At 41.0% G+C, this 20,087-nt stretch overlaps 1 protein-coding gene across 9 annotated transcripts in view; it reads right to left on the reverse strand.

Annotated features, from left to right (window-relative positions):
* The window catches only part of GRIA4 (glutamate ionotropic receptor AMPA type subunit 4), a 526,033-nt gene that overhangs the window by 113,210 nt on the left and 392,736 nt on the right, over positions 1-20,087 (reverse strand). For all 9 annotated transcript variants that reach the window (XR_014224898.1, XM_082244804.1, XM_082244803.1 and 6 more), the window contains exons 7-8: positions 15,730-15,897; positions 15,541-15,645 (exon numbers count right to left, since the gene is read on the reverse strand). Coding sequence is in view for 8 of the 9 variants with exons in the window: in XM_082244804.1 (XP_082100930.1) it covers positions 15,541-15,645; positions 15,730-15,897 (273 nt within the window). In the remaining variant the exon portion in view is untranslated. The remainder of the gene's footprint in view (positions 1-15,540; positions 15,646-15,729; positions 15,898-20,087) is intronic.

Here is a 20,087-nt window from a genome sequence, read left to right on the forward strand (position 1 = left end):
TGAACATTTATGCACTGTCAACTAAAAACGGTAATGAACGCTGAGCAAGAGAGAGAAAAATCGGAGGATATTTCGGCCGATTTTCGTCAAGTGTGTACGGGCCTTAAGGCCGGCCATACATGGTTTGAATCTTGGCCTACCCCCCGCCGGGAGAAGACAATTACTAATTCCCCTGTCAACACTGTCTGTGTTGATGGGGGAATCATGCAAATTATTTTCGGTTGCAGGAAGCACATTTGCACTGTGTATGACCAGCCCAAAACGCTGTTTGCAAGGTCATTTTCCCCAGAGCTTGGTGAATGTGGTGAAATTTCATTTTGCAAAGAATACCCAATCACATGCAAGGAGAATACAAAACAAAAAAAAACCCTGCAATTTTGCTTGCACAGGATTGGATGATGGAAGTCAGCAGCGCTTAACCTCATTCACTAAACTCTGGGGAAAAGTCCCTTACAATGTGAACAGTTTATTTTCTTTTAGTAAACCATTTGCACTTAATATACCTTTTCACACCATTGTGTGAATGTGCTTAGTAAAACACCTCTGTTCAGTTACTTTTATGAACCATGTCATCACAGATTTATAAATGCTAGATTAATGCTGAACCGCTACTTTCTGTGCTTTTTTACTTTGCTTTTATCTGTACAACACTTTTTTTTAAAATAACTATCCTCAGCCCATGCTCTCAAGGTTATTTTAATGTAAAAAATGACCTAAAAATGTCAGACGGACAAGGTCAGGCAAAGACTTGCCGCATTCTTTCAGTGCTTGAAGATGTTAATGGCCAGAAGAAAGGAATGCATAAAACATTGCCCATAGCCAATCCTTGTCTGAAAGTTGCATTTTCAAAAGCTTGTTTAAATAAGACATCCAAGACAAAAGCCCCATTCCTCCTTTCCCAATTATCACCGTGGAGGTCTTGGTCACACAGTATATGAGCCACTGAATTATGTATGTAGTATAACTTAATGTGCAAGATGTATTAATGGTTTGAATGCAGCGAGTAAGTGTTTGCAAAACATGTACTTTACAGCTTAACTGTACTCATAAGCATAATTATATAAATGCCCTTCAATTGATGGTCAAAACAGAGCAAGCCAGAAGCAAGGACAGTATAAGGATTATCCAAGGATCTAATGCAATGCTCATATGCATACAACATACAACCACTAAAGGGCAACTACAAGGGCTGTCAGTGTCAACTCCCATTTAAACAAGCTAGATGCCTGACTGAGCTGCCTCTGGCTCCAAAACTCTCTGATTCACTTACCTGGAACAAGCATGCAACAAGTGAAATATAAAGTCAAAACTTGTGTTATGTATGAGTAATGTGCAAAGTCTAGTTACATGTAAAAACCATAATTTAACTGTCATTTTATGTAATTGGTTGCTATGGGTTTTTTTTTTTACTTGGCAAGTTATGATTGTTTCTCAGTTTCTGCTCATCAACTTGTATTTTCGCCTGAAGATATCCTGGCCCAAGAATGACAGTCCAGTTAGGATTATTTTCTTTTATTATAAATTATTATACAGGATCTTTATAGAGCCACCAAATTGCGCAGCACTTTACAATATAAAGAAACAGTGGCATATTTAGATTTTGTGCTGCCCTAGGCCTGACTAAACTTGTGCACCCCCTAATTTAAATATGACCCACCCCTTTCTGTCAAGGCTACACCCCTTCCTGTTTAAGACCTGCCCTCATCAGTGGCCATCAGTGCAGCCTCATCAGGGTCCACCAGTGCAGCCTATCAGTGCATATCAGTGCTGCCTTATCAGTGCAAATTAGGAGTGCCGCCTCATTAGTGGGCATCAGTGCCGTCCTATCAGTGCCCATTAGTGCAGCCTTATCAGTGCCCATCAGCGCCAATCAGTACAGTCCCATCAGTGCAGCCCCTCAGTGTCCATCAGTGCAGCCTCATCAGTGCCCATCAGTGTAGCCCCTTTAGAGCCCATATCAGTGCTGCCTTATTAGTGTAGCCTCATCAGTGCCCATCAGTGCAGCTTATCAGTGACCATCAGTGCGGCTTAGTATGACCATCAGTGCAGCCTCATCAGGGGCCACCAGTGCAGCCTATCAGTGTCCATCAGTGTACCATATCAGTGCAGCCTTATTAGTGCAGTTTAAGAGTGCCGCCTCACCAGTGGCAATCAGTGCAGCCTCATCTGTTTCATAATACCACAGCTTATTAGTGTATATCAATTATGTATTGATTATAGCATGGAGCACTTTGCAGTACATGAATTTTCACTGAATGTTGACTGTTTAATGAGTTTGCATTGAATTCAACATGGAGCACTTTGCACATGCTAAAACCAATGCAAACGCATTAATCTGTCCACATTCAGTGAAAGTTCATTCACTGCAAAGTGCTCCATGCATACTGGAATCAATGCAAACTCATTAAACAGTCCACATTCAGTAAAAATTAATGTACTGCAAAGTTTGCAGTACATGAACTTTCACTGAATGTGGACTGTTTAATGAGTTTGTAGCATGGAACACTTTATTACAGTTATATAAATATAATGCATATTGAGCACTTTATATTAATTGGAGTAATAGTAACTTATTAATCATGATTCGTACCTGCTGTCCTGGCCTGGGGGTTTCCTTCGTCCTCCTTTCTCTCCTCCTATCAACACAGACCCCGCCCCGGGGAGAAGTTGCAATGTGTAAGAATGCCGCACAGAGGAGGGTAGGCTAGGCGGAGCATTAAGGTCCGTCTCTGCCAGATGAATTAAGTGCAGTTAGTCTGGCCAGTCACCAGTCACTCTATGGGGATGCCAACCCCCCCCCCCGTGCAAGTATGCCCCATCCTGCCCATAATAACAAGTGTCGCGCTACAGCAAGCCATCGGCCGCTGGGGACTGTATGTGTGTGGGAGGCAGCCGTGGGAGCCGGGACTCAGGAGGACAGGTTGGGGGGGGGCTTTTATTGTGGTGGGGGTGGCTTTTTTTGCCACCCCCCCTGAAAAGTGACGCCCTAGGCCTGGGCCTTGTCGGCCTAGGTCAAAACACAGCACTGTAAAGAAAGACAGTACAGTTACAATGTAATTCAAGACAAGGTCCATAAAGAAATGACTGAGGGAGTTTGGGGTGGAGGAACTTGATTTGCCTGCACATAGTCCCGACCTCAACTAGATAGAACACCTTTGGGATGAGTTAGAGCGGAGACTGTGAGCCCTTCTTGTCCATCAGAGCTTGACCTCACAAATGCGCTTCTGGAAGAATGGTCAAACATTCCAATAGACACACTCCTAAACCTTGTGGAAAGCCTTCCGAGAACAGTTGAAGCTGTTATAGCTGCAAAGGGTGGGCTGACTCAATATGGAACCCTATGGACAAAGACCATAGGGTTCTGGGATGCCATTAAAGCTCATGTGTGTGTAAAGGTGAGGCGTCCCAATACTTTTGAAAATATATTGTATATAGTTAGGGGTTTGCCTGTAAATAAATATTACTTTAAACCAGTTTTTCATTATTAGGGTCCAGTGGAACCCAATGAATACTCCAGAGGTTTTTTGTTGTTTCACTGCCTTTTGACCTCCTACCTGGCAGTGCCTGTATAGTTCTGGGTTATCTTTAAAGCTGTCTATAAATAGCAATTCCTCCTACTGGCCACCAATATACGGGGCACTCTACCAACTGACTCTAATGTATGGGCTTCTTCTTCACATCGACCCCCAATGTAATGGGATTTCTCCCTACCGACCCTCAGTGTAAAAGGGACTTCTTTGCACTGACCCCCAAAGTAAGGGGACTTCTTCCCACTGATCCCCAATGTAACGGGAAATGTAAGGGGAAAGCTTCTCACTGACCACCAATTTAAGGGACTTTCTCTCCACTAACCACCAATGTGAGGGGACACTTTTCCACTTTGATATCTACATCTTACTTATCAGACTAATGCTCTATAATCTGTAGAAATAATAATTTTAACAGGGGCTCCCTGTAACCTGAAAATTATTTTAAGGATCCCTCTAAAGTAAAAAGGTTGAAAAATAATGCTTTAAATCAGGCATGTCCAACCTGCGGCCCGGGGGCCACATGTGGCCCAGAACCCCAGGCAATGCGGCCCACTGCCCCCTGCCAATTTTTTTTTGTTGCTGGGGAGGAAGGAAGTCGGGTCGGGGGCATGGCCACAGCGGCTTCCAACTAACGGTAGGCAGCGGCTGCCTCAGAGGGGAGGGGGGGGGGTATGTGTGAGCATGTGCAGTGTTTCTGACTCCTACCACCATGACCACTTCAAATCACTGAAGTGGTCATGGTGGTTAGAGTGTTCCTTTAATATTTCTAAGAAGAAGTAAACCTCCGTATACTGATTCCATTCAATTTGATCATCCTCTAGTTGTGTTAAATTAGTCCGGGGGTGTGGCCGCGCGGGAAGGGCACGGCAGCATTTTATTACTTATATACCTTAACTATAGTATATATTTTATATGCGGCCCGAGAACATTTCTCTACACTCGATGTGGCCCAGAGAAGCCAAAAGGTTGGACACCCATGCTTTAAATCATAGTGATGTACGGAGATTAGCCAGGCAAATTCAAATTAAGTGAATGATGAAAAAACCCACAAAAGCAGAGGTAACTACATGTCCGAGCCACCAGGGCTGAGGTTATAGGAAAATCTTCACTTGTTCTGTAAAAGTTGAGTTTGGCCCCACCCTCTAATATTTTGAACCGAAAGATCAGCAAAGCTGCTCATCACTTTAAGGACAGAAAAAAGAGACTTGGGATGCAAAGTAAAACTTGACATTTACAGAAAAGGACAACATTTGCATATAAGATTATGTGCTTACATCACTGGATCTATTGGTTATTTCGTTTTATTAATTTTTGTAACTGAAAGGTGACCACTCTTTGTTCATTATTTTAGCTTGCTAAATTTGCACAGTTGAAATTACTTGTGACTGAGGCATGTGATGGGCTAAAAAGTGCACTGCAATAATTACTTCTGAATCATGTATCTAAACATAATGCAAATTATAATGTCAATGGTTATAGTCTGCTGAAACTGTATGATAGACTTATTTTGTTTAATTGTGAACTGCCATCTTTGAGTCACGTCCTACTCTAACCGTCCCCAGCCCCCACTGCAGAAGCAGCATCGATGCAATTTCACCATGACTCCCTGCTCTCTTGGCCACAACTGTCAATGCATATAAAAGTATTGACAGTGACACATTCAGGCATGCTCCATCACCCCTCCCATGTCCTTCCTCCATTGACTCACTGATGAGGATTGAATACAACAACACATAGCTAGGGGCATGCTATAAGTAAATTAAAGAGGGAGAAGAATTCTTGCAGATTCCGAGTAAAACTGGATTTGTTCTATAATTAACCTCTTAGATGCTACACATGGGTGACGTGTTCTTATAGGAATACTGTTACCCAAATTAGAAAAATAAAATAAACTTTGAATTATAGTATATACTCTACATTGCATAAACAAATAATACATGGCAACACAGAATACATGCTTAGCTCTCAGACACAATTTTCCACTTAAATTCCCATAGACCAGAAAAGGATCATTGTGTTGTTTACCTAATGGGATTAGATAAGGCTGCATTTTTGTAAATGCACTAATAATTTGGCAAAAGCGCAATGCGCTTGCAGTGCTATTTATTCTTGATGACATCCCAAATGTGGGTAGCAGTCCTGCATTTTGTTGCATGACAGAACCTGTGAAAATGCATCAAAACATAAAATGCCCTTGTGACGGTACTCATCGTCACTGGGAGTGAAAGACAGATACTTAATGGACACTGAGAAATGGTTTGGATTGCTTCAAATGGGTTCTGTATTTACACTTATGATAATGTGTATTGAACTTCAATGTCAGAGACAGGCTCTCCCTATTGTCTGTGTATTGAAATGCAATGTGGTTTCTGTTAAGCCTGTCTGTCCCATTGTTAAATGTTAATGAAATCACATATTGTTTCTGTCCAGATGGCTAGATAATTAGTTCAGGTTAATTTTATTTCTGTATACAATTTCATTTGCATATGATAATGTAATCAGGCAACCACTGACCTGTGTGGTAATCTAATCAGGAGGGGGAGGTCCATGCTGTATATAAACTGTGTGACTGTTTTTTAATAACGAGAAGGTTCCAAAACGTATACAAGCTAAGTTGTCAGCTAGCTTTGTATGGGGGTGACTGGGAAAATCTGATATCTATGTTCACGACTGGGAGGAAGCCGTATGCTGATGGAAGCCCACAAGTACAGTGCCAATAAAAGGTACTTGAGCTACTTTGGTGCGTTTGTTGCATGTATGGATGCCCATTCAAGTGAATGGGCTTTTCTATGCGGTTGTGCGACAAAAGTGGCAAACAACATGTTAAAAAAAAGCAATGCATTGCACAGGGGGCTTAAAGCTGACCTCAAAGCAAACAGATAAATTCACAGATGAAACCTATATATGGCAGATGTTTTACCTGCCAAAGGATATGTATTTATGTCCATCCAGTCATGAGATTTACATAGCCCCACCCCCAACATGCTGACTGGACAGTGAAAGAAGAAAACTAATAAGCTCATCCCTCAGCTCTCTTCCCCTATCCTCATGTTCCTTGTCAGTATATTTACGTTCAGTACACCTCATTGGCTCCCAGTCTTGCCCCTCTGTAAGGGGGCTTGCAAATGGCTAGTAAGGGCACCAAGAGCACAGGTCCCTGCCCTGCTTCTACCCCTACCAGAACAACAAACCACCAGGTTGAGCTTTTCAACCTCTGCCATCTTAGGCCCATCTCTATGCCAGACATTCCCGGCCATTGACCTTTACATCCCAAGGAAGGAATGTCCACACAGAAAGTTAGGATTGCTACACTTTACTGATGTTATTTTCAGATAGCATTATAGTCACCTTACATAGACATACTTCCAGAGTCACCCGACAGCATTTTGTCAATCACATATAGTGAACGAACTACAGCAGTCACATATGAAAGTAGCACGCAGTACATTTTAGTAAGCCATCTTCCCTACTGTCTCTCTTCTTCTGGGGTCATCAGTACTCACTCAGAGGGTCCTGGTTTGCCTTAGGCAGTCTGTGTCCAGCTCACAGCTCTTTGCAGGTTGTCTTTCTTAGACAAGATTACTGCAGTAACCTCTGACTTGACTACACTTCTCCCAGGTCCTCCAGGGTATTAGACCCACTCCAAGAAACACTTGGCCTGGCCTAAAAGGCCTTTTGCGACCCACTCTAGCCTTATCCACCATAAGAGTCAGGATATATACAGCCAGCTCTTATGGGTTAAGGTCTACCTCACCCTGTCCTCCAGCCTTGTCCAGGGTCTAAACTTGCTGGCTAAATCTGCCTGATAATGGGGTCTCTCGCTTCCATTCCCCTGCACTAAAACTCCTCCCAACCTGACTTTTATGTGGGTACTAACTCACCAATTACATCACTACAGAAGGGCTCTAAGTAAAAGGGACCTAGCACCTGATGACACCACTCCATGTAACCAGACACTATTCTGGGACAGAGCCACCTAGTGGAAGACTAGCTAACTGCATTTGCTTACACCTCCTTCCAGTTTAAGAGCTGCTGTAAAGAGGACCACAAGAGGCTAATATAAAGTCAATGTCAGGTTTTTACACTACTGCATTAAAAAAATACATTTAATGAGGTAAAATAATACAGCATTGCAAATATGCTTTTCTTTTGTCTGGAGTTAAGCTTTAATGAAAATCTATCAAAATATGTGGAATTTACAGAAAGAGCTAATTGCCTAGTTGTTATACTGACTTTGAAATGAAGTAGCAAATGATTTCAAGCAGAAGTCACAACCCCAAATTTAAATACTTCTTCTGAAATATAAAAAATACTAAATACAAATGATCAGCACAACAGCCAGGTAACTAGAAGTTTTAGAATGAAGTCAGCAATGGCAGCCCTTAGCACTACTGTCATGGTTTTCTTAAAGCCCAATTGAAGCAAAAATGTTTTCTGTATGGTGTTGGTAGAGTGGGCACAGTGTTAAAATCTCTGCTAGGTTTTTATTGCTGCCTTTGATATGATTTCAACTCACTTCCTGTTCGGTTTTACGCGCATCACCTAGACAGGAAGTAAAGGAAATATCCCCATTAAAATTTTGGCAGAGTTTCTACCCTTTCCCATTTCTGATGGAAAACATGCTTTTATTGTTGGCTGTGTAGAGATGTTTCCTCACTTAAATGGACAGGAATTGAGGGGGCAATCTGCCTAATGGGAAAAGCAACAACAATTAAAATTTGGCACCCTTCCACACTCTTTCAAAATTTTAAAAAGGGAATTAACTGTGGAAGCTGTACCCAAAAAGACAAGCAGAGAGAAAATGACTAGTCACCAGTATTGCCTGTAGGTACCCTGCAGGGTATTTTCCCATTACTGACTACTATGCCTTGCTCAGCATTGTGTCGGTGTGGGGGCATCCTGGTAGAGGATTATGGTTTTGCTTCCTTATGTCGGTGTTGTCCCCACCAAGGATCTCATAATTGGTGTAGAAATATTGAAGAAGCAGTAGGAGTGGTGGAGGAAGCATAGCTCCATTTAAGCAGAAGCAGGGAGATCCTTGCACTGCAGGTTATCAGGTACAGTATTCTCTCCAGCAAGAAAGAAGCACAGTAGTGACATCACTAACCTCCTGAGAATAGAGAAGTGGCCCAAGGCACAGAAGAGCCCAGGTACAAGAAGTGAATTGCTATTTTAAATAGAAGATCATGCAAAAAGCTGACTCTTAGGTACATTTAACATTTTTGGATGTTGCCTGTAAAGTATAACTAAAGGTACAACTTTTTTATTTCCATTTTGGATAAAGAAGGGAGGGATTAGAACACTTGTCAGTTGTTATTGCTGACTGTGCCCCCCGTTAAGGAGGTTCACCCTCTCTATTTGTCCTGTTTAGTATTACCATTAAGAGAAAGAAAATTCCAAATTTTGGGTTGTCCCCAGATAAGTAATAGAGGGGAAATAAATCTTCCAATGGGGACACTGGTTCTGGTGACCTAGGGATCCCCAAGTAATTCCTTTAATTTCCAGGGAATCACTCTCACTTCCTGTTTGGCTATGGGCCAGGAAGTGAAAGGGAAATCTCTGCAATGAGCCACAGATGGCAGAAAAAAATCTGACAGGGGTTATAACTCTCCCTTTCCCTATCTATTGTAAGGTAACATACTGTTCATATCCACTTAAATGTGGTGGTTGTTTAAAGGTTTAAAAGGCGAAAGCTGAGGTCATAGATGAACTAGCAATAGCGATACAAACAACAGTTATTATTGACAATAATATAAGCTTATCTCCTTTCATGTTGTTATTATTGCCTGTCTGCTTCCTTGGATTCCCTGCATGCTTTGCAGCTTATCCTCTGCTGTTTACATTCAACTTTCAAGGGCTACATATCCAATGGCATCTTGTTGCTTGCAAGCAGAGATACCTGCACTGTCTACCCTATCCACCAGTCCATGGGATGTCCAAAGGGAAGTCCGCTTCTCTCCCTGAGCGCATTGGCGATCCTAGACCACGATATGGCTGTCCGCCCTGCTGCAGACCTAGACATGGCTAGATAGACTGTCTCTGAGGATGTTGTTTCAAAGTGGTCATGGCTGGGTGTCAAGTTGCACTGACCTACAAGATTGAACACTTGCAAACTGACAGAGATATGATCTGTTGTGTTCTGGATGCATCCCGGGACCATATTTCTGCTGCTTAATACCGTGGAAGTAAAATGTAGGATGTGATACATGACCATACAATTTCTCTGCAAACTCTGCAAATTAGAGTTAAATTACTGGAGTCCAGAGCGAAAGATGCCAAAAACCATAACGAACACATCAACCTGAGGGTGCTGAAGATCAGCATCCCGCCATATTTGCAGAAACATTTCTCCGCTCCCTCCTGCCTTAAACCAGATTCTCTGGCTTTTTTGCAGAAGAGAGGGGACATCCTATGCCTGCTGTCCACAGCCCTCCCGGGGCTCAGCTATGTACCTTTATTTTCAAGCTTACACCCTTACAATTCTTAGACTGTGACACTGTCCTCAGGAAAGCTTGGAAGGCAGGAGAGCATAAATATGAAAACACAATCTGCTGGTTTCCCTGATTGTTCCCTAGATACACAATGATCTCACAGATCATTTGATGGAGTGAAGGCGAAACTATGTGCCAAAGGCATCACATCCTGGCTTTTTCCTGCCAAACTAAGTGTACAGGATACAGACACCCTAAAATTGTTCACATTTCTAGAAGATGTGACCCACTGGCTAGAGGCACAATACTGCCAGTAACAACCAATCTTTTTTCTCTTCTACAAATTTTTTTCATTCCTTGATGCTTTTCTACCCCAACTGCAATCCCGTGCTTTGAACCCAAGGTATATTCTACTGTCGATACCGGGCTGCATTAAGGACTCCGCACTGTTCTATTGAGAATACCTGCTCATCCTCCTACCAAAGAGTTTCATCCTATCAAAATCAAAAAGGCTGAGTATGTGGGCTAATAGGGGTCATCACTATCCAGAATTACATTGAGACCTCCCGCTATCTTAGATAGTTCTTTTTTAAACTGCCTTTTATGCAAAGTGGGAGAATCTGTTATAATGCCCTGGTGGAAGGCTGCAATTAATGAGTTGCTGCCCTCATGTAATCTAAACCCAAATGCCTCCTATATTTTTAAAATCAAAATAAAACTAAAAATTAGCCCCAAAAAGTTAAAATTTCCTCCAAAAAATATAGTATACTGCAAAAGAAAATCTTTTTCAGTATACTACATTTTCTGAAGGGAATTCTTATTTTTAGTTTTATTTTTAAATAAATATATAGGGGGCATATGGGTGTAGATGCTTATGTACTCCTTTCTTTTTAATTTTTTTTTTGAGCCTGTCCTAGCTATAAAATTATTATATTCAAGCCTAATTTTTATGTTTTTTTTATGTTTTTTATTTCCATAATATTTTTTTTTTATGTAATCTTTCATTTTCATTTCCATTAGTTAGGTGAGCTTAAATGGGCACTTTGTATATTTTGTTTTAATATGTCCGTCATTGGTCTCTTTTAAGTGATATTTTTTATCAGCCTTTTGCATGCATCTATCTAATATGGCTGTTATTGGTTTCCTGTGACGTAATTTCTGTTCCAGGGTTTCTTTTGAATGTTAATTGGTTGCTGAATTTAAGATGGACAGCTTTGCGTGACTTCTGTGCCACTGATGATGTAGTTTCTGGTGAAGCACGATGGGAAAAAATGGAAGCTGTGATGTCACTATGCATACACGTGCATCGCAGAGAATTCTGGGTTATGTGGTTTCTCAATGCCAATTTCAAGTGTGACGTTTTGTAAATATTTTTAACCAATCCTAATAAATTGCTTAATAGGATTTACACTATGGGAATGTTATCTGGTATCTTTAACATGATTATTGCCCAGGGTTGGAGAGTATTATAAGGAGGAACTGCTCTAAGGGGAAGGATCATCCCATGGGCTGCTGAGCTGGGGAATATCCCATTCAACAAGCTCTTTTTTTTTTTATTTTTCCACTTTAGTTTTTATTTATTTTTTTAAATTTAACAATACAAACCACCATATAAAAAATAGATATTTCACTTGTTATAAACAAATCTTTTACCACTTATATATTTACCCCCCCTCCCCCAATCCTCTTTTGGTTTCCTGTAATACGGTCACTCTACTATATCTCTATTTGCATCCAACTATTCCTTATTGGCGTCTACCCCTTGATACCTCTCTAGACTGTCCACAGCTTTATATAACCATTAGTCCCCTATAAATCTGCCCATTTTTTTTCAATTTACTGGATAAGCTTTCTGTTTGTTCCCCATCTCTGCTACTTAGATATTCTATGTTACATATATATTTGATTCAACCGCACCATTCTCTTATTGTAGGGCTTTCCATCTTAAGCCATTTTTTTTGTGATTGTCCCTTTTGCTGCATTCAGCAAATTTGGGACTATCGTGTTTTTATATTACTTTAGGGGTCTATCTGTTTTATGGAACAGGCATATCCATGGGTCATCTATGATGTTCACTCCTGTGATTTTTCTTATAATTTGCTGTACTTCCAGCCAATACTTTCTAATCTTAGGGCATTCCCACCAGATATGAAACATTGTACCTTGTGCACCACATCCTTTCCAACATTGCTTTGACCTCTCTGGCTGACATTTATGTACCCTTACTGGTGTTATATACCATCTCATTAGACATTTATAATTCGTTTCAATAGTAGCTGTATTTGACCTCTCATACAAGGGTCACAGGCAGTCTGGTAAGCCTCAGAGTGACTTAGGTGCATGACACGTGGTGTTTTCATAGTGTTGTAGTCACATTGGAGATTAGGATATTTGTATTCACTGAAGGATCATGCTGTTGGTGTAAAGGACTTTTACATCACCTATTTATGTTTGGTCGGGCTGTGTTTATAACTTATTCACATGTTACTGAAGCGCTGCACTTTTTTTAATCTTAATGCATTCCATACATTAAGGTAAAAAACCTTCTGTGCTGAATGTATCCCCCCTCATCCCTCTTATTATTATAAAGAGTGCTGTTAGTTCTCATCAACTCTGATACTTCCAGGAAGCTCTGTGTTCTTAACTGGTTCCACTGCATCTCTTCCCCAGTCCAAATTGAGGAAATAAAGGGAGCAACAGCTATTTTACTGTGGGCTGATTTTTTTCCTGTGTGTAGAATAAATGGTACCAAAATGCAATACCATGTGTCAACTGTGTCACCACGTATTGCGCTAACACACACATTTGCCACATGTTACCACGCACTGCAGGTGACGTGAATGAAGTCTTAGACTACAGTGAAAAAAATCTATAGTTCACACTCCCAAAGGACAGAAAATATTACATTTCTGAGAAAAGGCAGCACAGTCCTGAAATCTGCAATTAGCTGCCAACCCTATATTGAATCAGCAGTGGCCACAATATGTAATTCATATGGGTGCATCTCAAAAATTAGAATATGATCAAAAAGTTAATTTATTTCAGTAATTCAATTCAAAAAGTGAAACTCATATATTTTATATAGATGTGTTACACACAGAGTGATATATTTCAAGCATTTATTTCTTTCAATGTTGATGAATATGGCTTACAACTAGTAAAAACCCAAAATTCAGTATCTCAAAAAATTTGAATAATGTGAAAAGTTCAATATTGTAGACTCACAGTGTCACACTCTAATCAGCTAATTAACTCAAAACACCTGTAAAGGTTTCCTGAGCCTTTAAATGGTCTCTCAGCCTGGATCAGTAGGTTACACAATCATGGGGAAGACTGCTAATTTGACAGTTGTCCAGATGACAGTCATTGATACCCTCCACAAGGAGGATAAATCACAAAAGGTCACTGCTAAAGAATCTGGCTGTTTACAGAGTGCTTTATCCAAGCATATTAACGGAGATTTGAGTGGAAGGAAAAAGTGTGGTAGAAAAAGGTGCACAAGCAACAGGGATAACAGCAGCCTTGAAAAAATTGTGAAGAGGCCCTTCAAGAATTTGGGGGAGATTCACAAGGAGTGGACTACAGCTGGTGTCAGTGTATTAAGGGTCACACAGATGTATCCAGGACATGGGCTACAACTGTCGCATTCCTTGTGTCAAGCCACTCCTAAAACAGACAACGTCAGAAGCTTCTTACCTGGGCTAAGAAGAAAAAGGACTGGACTGTTGCTCAGTGGTCCAAAGTCCTCTTTTCGGATGAAAGTAAATTTTGCATTTAATTTGGAAATCAAGGTCCCAGAGTCTGGAGGAAGAGTGGATAGGCACAGAATCCAAGTTGCATGAGGTCCAGTGTGAAGTTTCCACAGTTAGTGGTGATTTTGGGAGCCATGTCATCTGCTGGTGTTGATTCACTGTGTTTTATCGAGTCCAAAGTCAGCGCAGCCCTCTACCAAGAAATTGTGGAGAACTTCTTGCTTCCCTCTGCTGACCAACTTTATGGAGATGCTGATTTAATTTTCCAGCAGGACTTGACACACTGCCAAAAGTACCAGTACCTGGTTTATTGATCACTGTGCTTTATTGGCCAGCAAACTCGCCTGACCTAAACACCATAGAGAATCTGTGGGGTATTGTCAAGAATAAGATGAGAGACGACAGACCCAACAATGAAAACGACCTGAAGGCTGCTATCAAAGCAACCTGGGCTTTCATAACACCTCAGCAGTGCCACAGGGTGATCACCTCCATGCCACGCCGCATTGATGCAGTAATTCAAGCAAAAGGAGCCCTGACCAAGTATTGAGTGCATACTATACTGTACATGTACTTTCTTTTTAGTAAGCCAAGATTTCTGTATTTAAAATCCTTTCTTTTTATTGGTTTTATGTATTATTCTACTTTTCTGAGATACTACATTTTAGGCTTTCAAAAGCTGTAAGCCATATTCATCAACATTAAAAGACAGAAATGCTTGAAATATACTACTCTGTGTGTAATTATTAAATATAATATAGAGTTTCACTTTTTGAATTGAATTACGCAAATAAATTAACTTTTTGATAATATGCTAATTTTTTGAGATACACTTGTATATGGGCTTAATAGGTAAGACTGTTCATAAGTTATGACAGTTCACTGCAAATCCAATTATATGACAATGACACAGGCAAAACAAAGAGGCAAACAAACCAAAATTGGTATCAAGAATTAATAAAGGGCAAGGACAGGCCAAAACGGTTTTTAAATTTCGGCTGATAGTTTAAAGACTGAATCAACTTTGATGACTCTTATAGTTACATAATTAGTCAGGCTAAAAAAAAGTCCATATAATTCAACCAAAAAAATATTTAAAATAAATACAACAAGATAACCTCAATGTACAGAACCATATACACACAGCTGATCCAAAGAAAGGCAAAAAAACAACAATAAAGCATGGTCCAATTTTCTCCAAAAATCCTTTCAGATCCCCCAGGAGGCACTGGTTCCCTCATGCTGAAGTCCATGGATCCAAGTAAAGTTTTAGGCCTTATTAACACCATCGGCTCGGGGGCAGTAAAAAAAAGTGGGTTGAGCTGCTCTTCTACTGCCTGCAAACGCGAGCAATTTAAGTGAATGGGACCATGCTGCAACTGCACCACAATCGCCCTTTAGCTGTAAAAAGTGGGTATTTAGGAGGCAGAAGTTTTGCCCTCTGAATGCTGGGCTGCTACTCCTCCATCCTCTGAAAAGTGACCCTTGCAAAATGCTTTTCAGAGAGGTGGTGGAGAGTACAGTTCATGTGTATAAGACATAACTGCCTTTAATTCTATAATATAATAGAGACTAATGCCAGAAGAATACACTCCCCACAATTCATGCAGCAGGTGGGTTGAGCTGGCAATATTGGTATAAATTAAGGAACCAAGTAATTATGTCCATGTGTACACTCCAAACTCCTCTAACTATGGCTCAGACTGAAAGAGTCAATAAATGATATAAGAAATAAGATGGGCATTCAATCCAAAGTACTTTACAAAAGTAAATGATCAATTTTGAGTGGACTTTTACTCTTTATTATTTAAGTAAATGTATACCTACCTTTCTGAGGCCTGTACTTTTTAGCTCCAAAACATCCATTGTGTAGTTGACCCTTCGGCCATAATGGTCAAACTGAACATTTCCAGTTAGACCCTGTATTCGAACCTGTAATAAAATACATTTTCACAAAGTCAGGATCAGTTTTCAATAACCAAAACCCTGTAGATGGCAAAGAACACTGAGAAGTACCTGTTTTAATGTTCTTTCCATATCAATCCCCTGACCCCATGGTGCAGCAGGATTAGCAAGACAGTCTCCTGCATTTCCTCTTCTTGAAAGATCAACCTTTTGTCTTCTTAAATTACGAAAAGCTTCAGCCATCACAAGAACGCCATCATAAGTCAGTGCAGACGTATACTACAAGAAAACATAGGCAGTTGGTTTACTTATGATGGGAGGAATATTCTATATGAGCAAGTGTTTTCAAAGAAAGATGTTTCTGTGCAGATGGCATATATAAGACTGTAACACATGATCCCACTAAGGGGCAACACACATCACTATATCAAATGCATATTACACTGGAATAGAGATTTCTTCCTTGCCTGTTTTTTTTCCCCATGTTCCTTCAGTCTATCTATCTATCTATCTATCTATCTATCTATCTATCTATCTATCTATCTATCTATCTATCTATCTATCTATCTATCTATCTCATATATTTTCTAGTGCGCAATTCACCGCAGCTGCCAGATTGGCTTATTCTGTCTCTTTGTCCACAGCTACTCCTGCCATAGCCCCAGCATCAGGCATGGAGGTGTCAGCTAAGTTTTTTGAACATAACGTCAGCCACTTGTTCCTTGATGATGCACAGCAATTACTTGATTCAGATGTTGGTTTTGAGATTGAGGAAGGTATGAGAATGAGCCTAGAGAGAAGAAAGAACACTGGTACCAACAAATTGGCAGCCATGTTCCCCCAGCTGCAGCATATTGCCAAATTGGCTCCAGTGATGATGAGGATGGAGGGGATGATGATGATGAGGTCACTGTGCTGGATAAAGCAGAGGAAGAAAGTGAGGGTGAGGCACGATCCCAACGAGGAAGCCATCATGGCAGTGTAGAGATCAGCCGCCCTATTCTTTCAGATTGTGGAGAACTTCCCACATCTCAGCTGTCTGGGCTTTTTTTTCTATTACACTGTTGCAATTTTCAAACTACCTCAAGCAGATCAAACATGGAAAAAACACCAGCCATTTGGATACCACATGCATGACAAGGCATTTAACCTCTCCCTACTTGTTGGTAAGAGCACCTGAAAGCCACACTAAAGAGATGCAATTCTGCTCCTCCTCACTCACCTTTCAGGCCTATCCCTGCTATGTCTCATGACCTCTCAGCAGCCTCCACTGACAGGGAGGATGGTATAGCGAAGGGTGTCAAATGCCAGTAGCACACCACCAGTTGTATACTATAGCAGGAAAATGTATCTGCCCCATCTGCTGCAGTGAAAAAAAATGCAGTCACTGCTACCCACATGCCCAGAGTCTAAATTTAAGGTTATTAAAGCTGCTGGCTTTAAAACTCCTACCTTTACGTCGGGTGGATTCTGCGTGAATTTGCAGAATGTGCTGTACCACAATGGCAGGTTTCCAGTCGCCATTTCTCTGCACCAAAGGCCATTCCAGCTCTATACCATCACATGGAAGGCAAGGTTGTGGTATCGTTGGGCAAGGCAGTCAGATGCAAAGTCCACCTTACTGCATACACATAGTCCAGCAAGCATGTTCAGGGATGACATATTTTGTTCACAGCACACTGGGTAACTCTGTTTGAAACTCTGAAGGATGCAGGATAGGCCTCACTGCTGCAGATTGCCACATCTCTATACAGCTAGTGGTGATGATGCGGGATTTGTCAGCTTCACCCCCCTCCTCCATGCTCTCCTCTGCTGAATTGTCCTATGAACCACCAGTACCCCCTTAGCGTTCAAGGGGCTATTCAATTAGTCAGGCTATTAGATACCATGCAGTGCTTCAGCTGGTTTGTCTAGGGGACAACCAAGTTGACATGCCCACCAAGTGGAATGCAACTTTGGCAATGCTGCAGTGGCTGTACATGCAGCAGAGGGCCATTAACGAGTACCTCTGTCAGTATAGCAGAACGACAGGCTCAGGCCAGCTTGGCTTTTTTTTCCTCACGCCAATGGCTGCTGATAAAGGATGCATGCACTGTGCTGTCACTATTTGAGGAGACGACAAGGTTGGTGAGCCCTGACAATGCATGCATCAGTGACATAGACCCTGTTGTGTTCCTGCTTGAGCAGACATTATGGACAAGGCACTTGAAGCAGAGCAGCAAGAGGAAGAGGAGGACTTCCTTTCCTGTCAAGGCCTGCTTTATGCCGAGACACCATTCTTGCAATGCCACAGAATACACAAGAGAGGGAGGAGAAGGAGAAGGAGGAGGAGGAGAAGGAGGATGCTGGCAGTTTTGGAGGCATTGAAGCAGAGGAAGACATACGTCAACTCTTAGGAGATGGTTTTCCATCCCCAGAGCCCTTGAGAGTAGTACGTGGCTGGGAGGAGGCAGTTCCAGATAGTAATCCTCAATGACTCAGAGGAGTCTGCTTTTTAATGCCTCCACAAACTTGCGAGGCATGGACTCCCTCATTCTTCAAAAGACCCAAAAATATGTGGCATCAAGGAGAAGGATCACTATTGGTTGACAACCCTTCTTGATCACCGTTACAAAGGGAAAGTCTCGGAACTCATCCTGTTCCTACAGAGGGAGCACAGTATAACATATGTTGAGGACACCTTAAAGAAGTATTTATGTAAAGCCTTTCCAGACTCTGGTAGGTTAGAGTCTCATGGAAAATATTATCTTGAAGCTTCTGTTGGTCAAGAGAGGAGTGGTGGAGAAAAGGGCCGCCTCAGTGATGCATTTAAAAAAATTTTAAGTCCTCGGCACCCAGGGCTGTCAGCTTCCACATTCCATCAGCAGCGCCTGCATTATATGCATTATATGGTGGAAGATTAGGGGAAAAAACTGACATGGAGAGCTTTCCAGTTAAGGATCCACTGGGTTACTGGGCCATGAGAATTGACCACTGGCCAGAACTTGCCCAGAATGAAATTGAGCTGCTGGGCTGCTCTGTATCCAGCGTACTTCCTGAAAAGGCATTCAGTACTGCTGGAGGTTTTTTGACAGATAAAAGAGCGCATCTGTCCACAGGCTCTGTGGTCCGGCTGACATTTAGCAAAATGATCAATCTTGGATTAGCAGCAGGTTGCTGATTAAGAGTTTTCTGGATCTGGAATCTCTAAAAGATTGTCTAGGCTGCCTAGCTTTGTAGGTGTTGATTTTATCTGGAAGAAATATTTTGGTGTAGGTTTCATGGACACAATTAACACCCAAAGACCAATTTTTCCACAGCTGTCTGACAGGTGCATATCATTTCAATTTTTGACGGCAAGGCCAGTTTTTGCTTTCATCATCCTCTACAGGTTGATGTAGACCACCGACACCAAAGACCAATTTTTCAGCCACTGTTTGGCTGGGGTATATAATTTAAATTTTTAAAAGCAAGGCCAATTCTTGCTTTCATGAAAATTACCTCTATAGGGTTACAGTGTGAAGGCACCACCAACACCCAAAGCCCAATTTTTTCGTCCCTGTTACTTCTATCCAAAGTCAAAGACACACCAGAATTTATCCAAAATATCTTTAATTTTGTTCCAAGTGTGCTAAATTGTGGCCTCATCATACAGACAGGCTCCCCAAGCCATTGTTTAAAAAATAAAGAAAGCTTGCAGGGAAAATGTCATTTTTGCTGCAGCAGGTTCTATACCATGTACAGTTGTGTTACTTTACAAGCAAACTAATGAGACCCCCCAGGCAGGAATTTTTATTGTTTCACTTTAAGCATCAGTAAATTACTGCTCATTTTAAAAAGTTTTTTTCAAACTTTCTTTTCATTGATACATATCCCCCCAGGGTAGTACCCGGACCCTCATAACGAACCCTCATTGTATGCCCAATTACTTGCATATAAGCCTTCAATATGGGCACTTTTGATTTTTTCCAGTGCGGGTCCCATAGACTTCAATGGGGTTCGTTATTCCATTCCAAACATTCACAATGTTCTAAAGTTCTGGCGCATCTCTATATATGGGGTGATTGGCCCATCTCTATATATTGTATGTATCTCAAATCTTCCTTTAATCTACCTGTCATCTATCTATCTATCTGTTTATAAATCAATCATCTATCTATACATATATCAATCCACCTTCTCCCTGTAACCTGTGTCTATCCAGCAGTCTATCTATCTATTTATCTATCTATTTATCTATCTATCTATCTATCTATCTATCTATCTATCTATCTATCTATCTATCTATCTATCTATCTATCTATCTATCTATCTATCTATCTATCTATCTATCTATCTATCTATCTATCTATCTATCTATCTATCTATCTATCTATCTATCTTGTCATAACTCCCTGTAGTATGTCTACCTGTTTGTCTTTCCATCAGTCTATTTATTGACCTATCTTTTATCTATCTCATATATAGTTCTTTCTGTACATCCTGAAGAA

The sequence above is a fragment of the Pelophylax lessonae genome (assembly GCF_965119305.1).
Source record: "Pelophylax lessonae genome assembly, chromosome: 2".
NCBI lineage: Eukaryota > Metazoa > Chordata > Amphibia > Anura > Ranidae > Pelophylax > Pelophylax lessonae.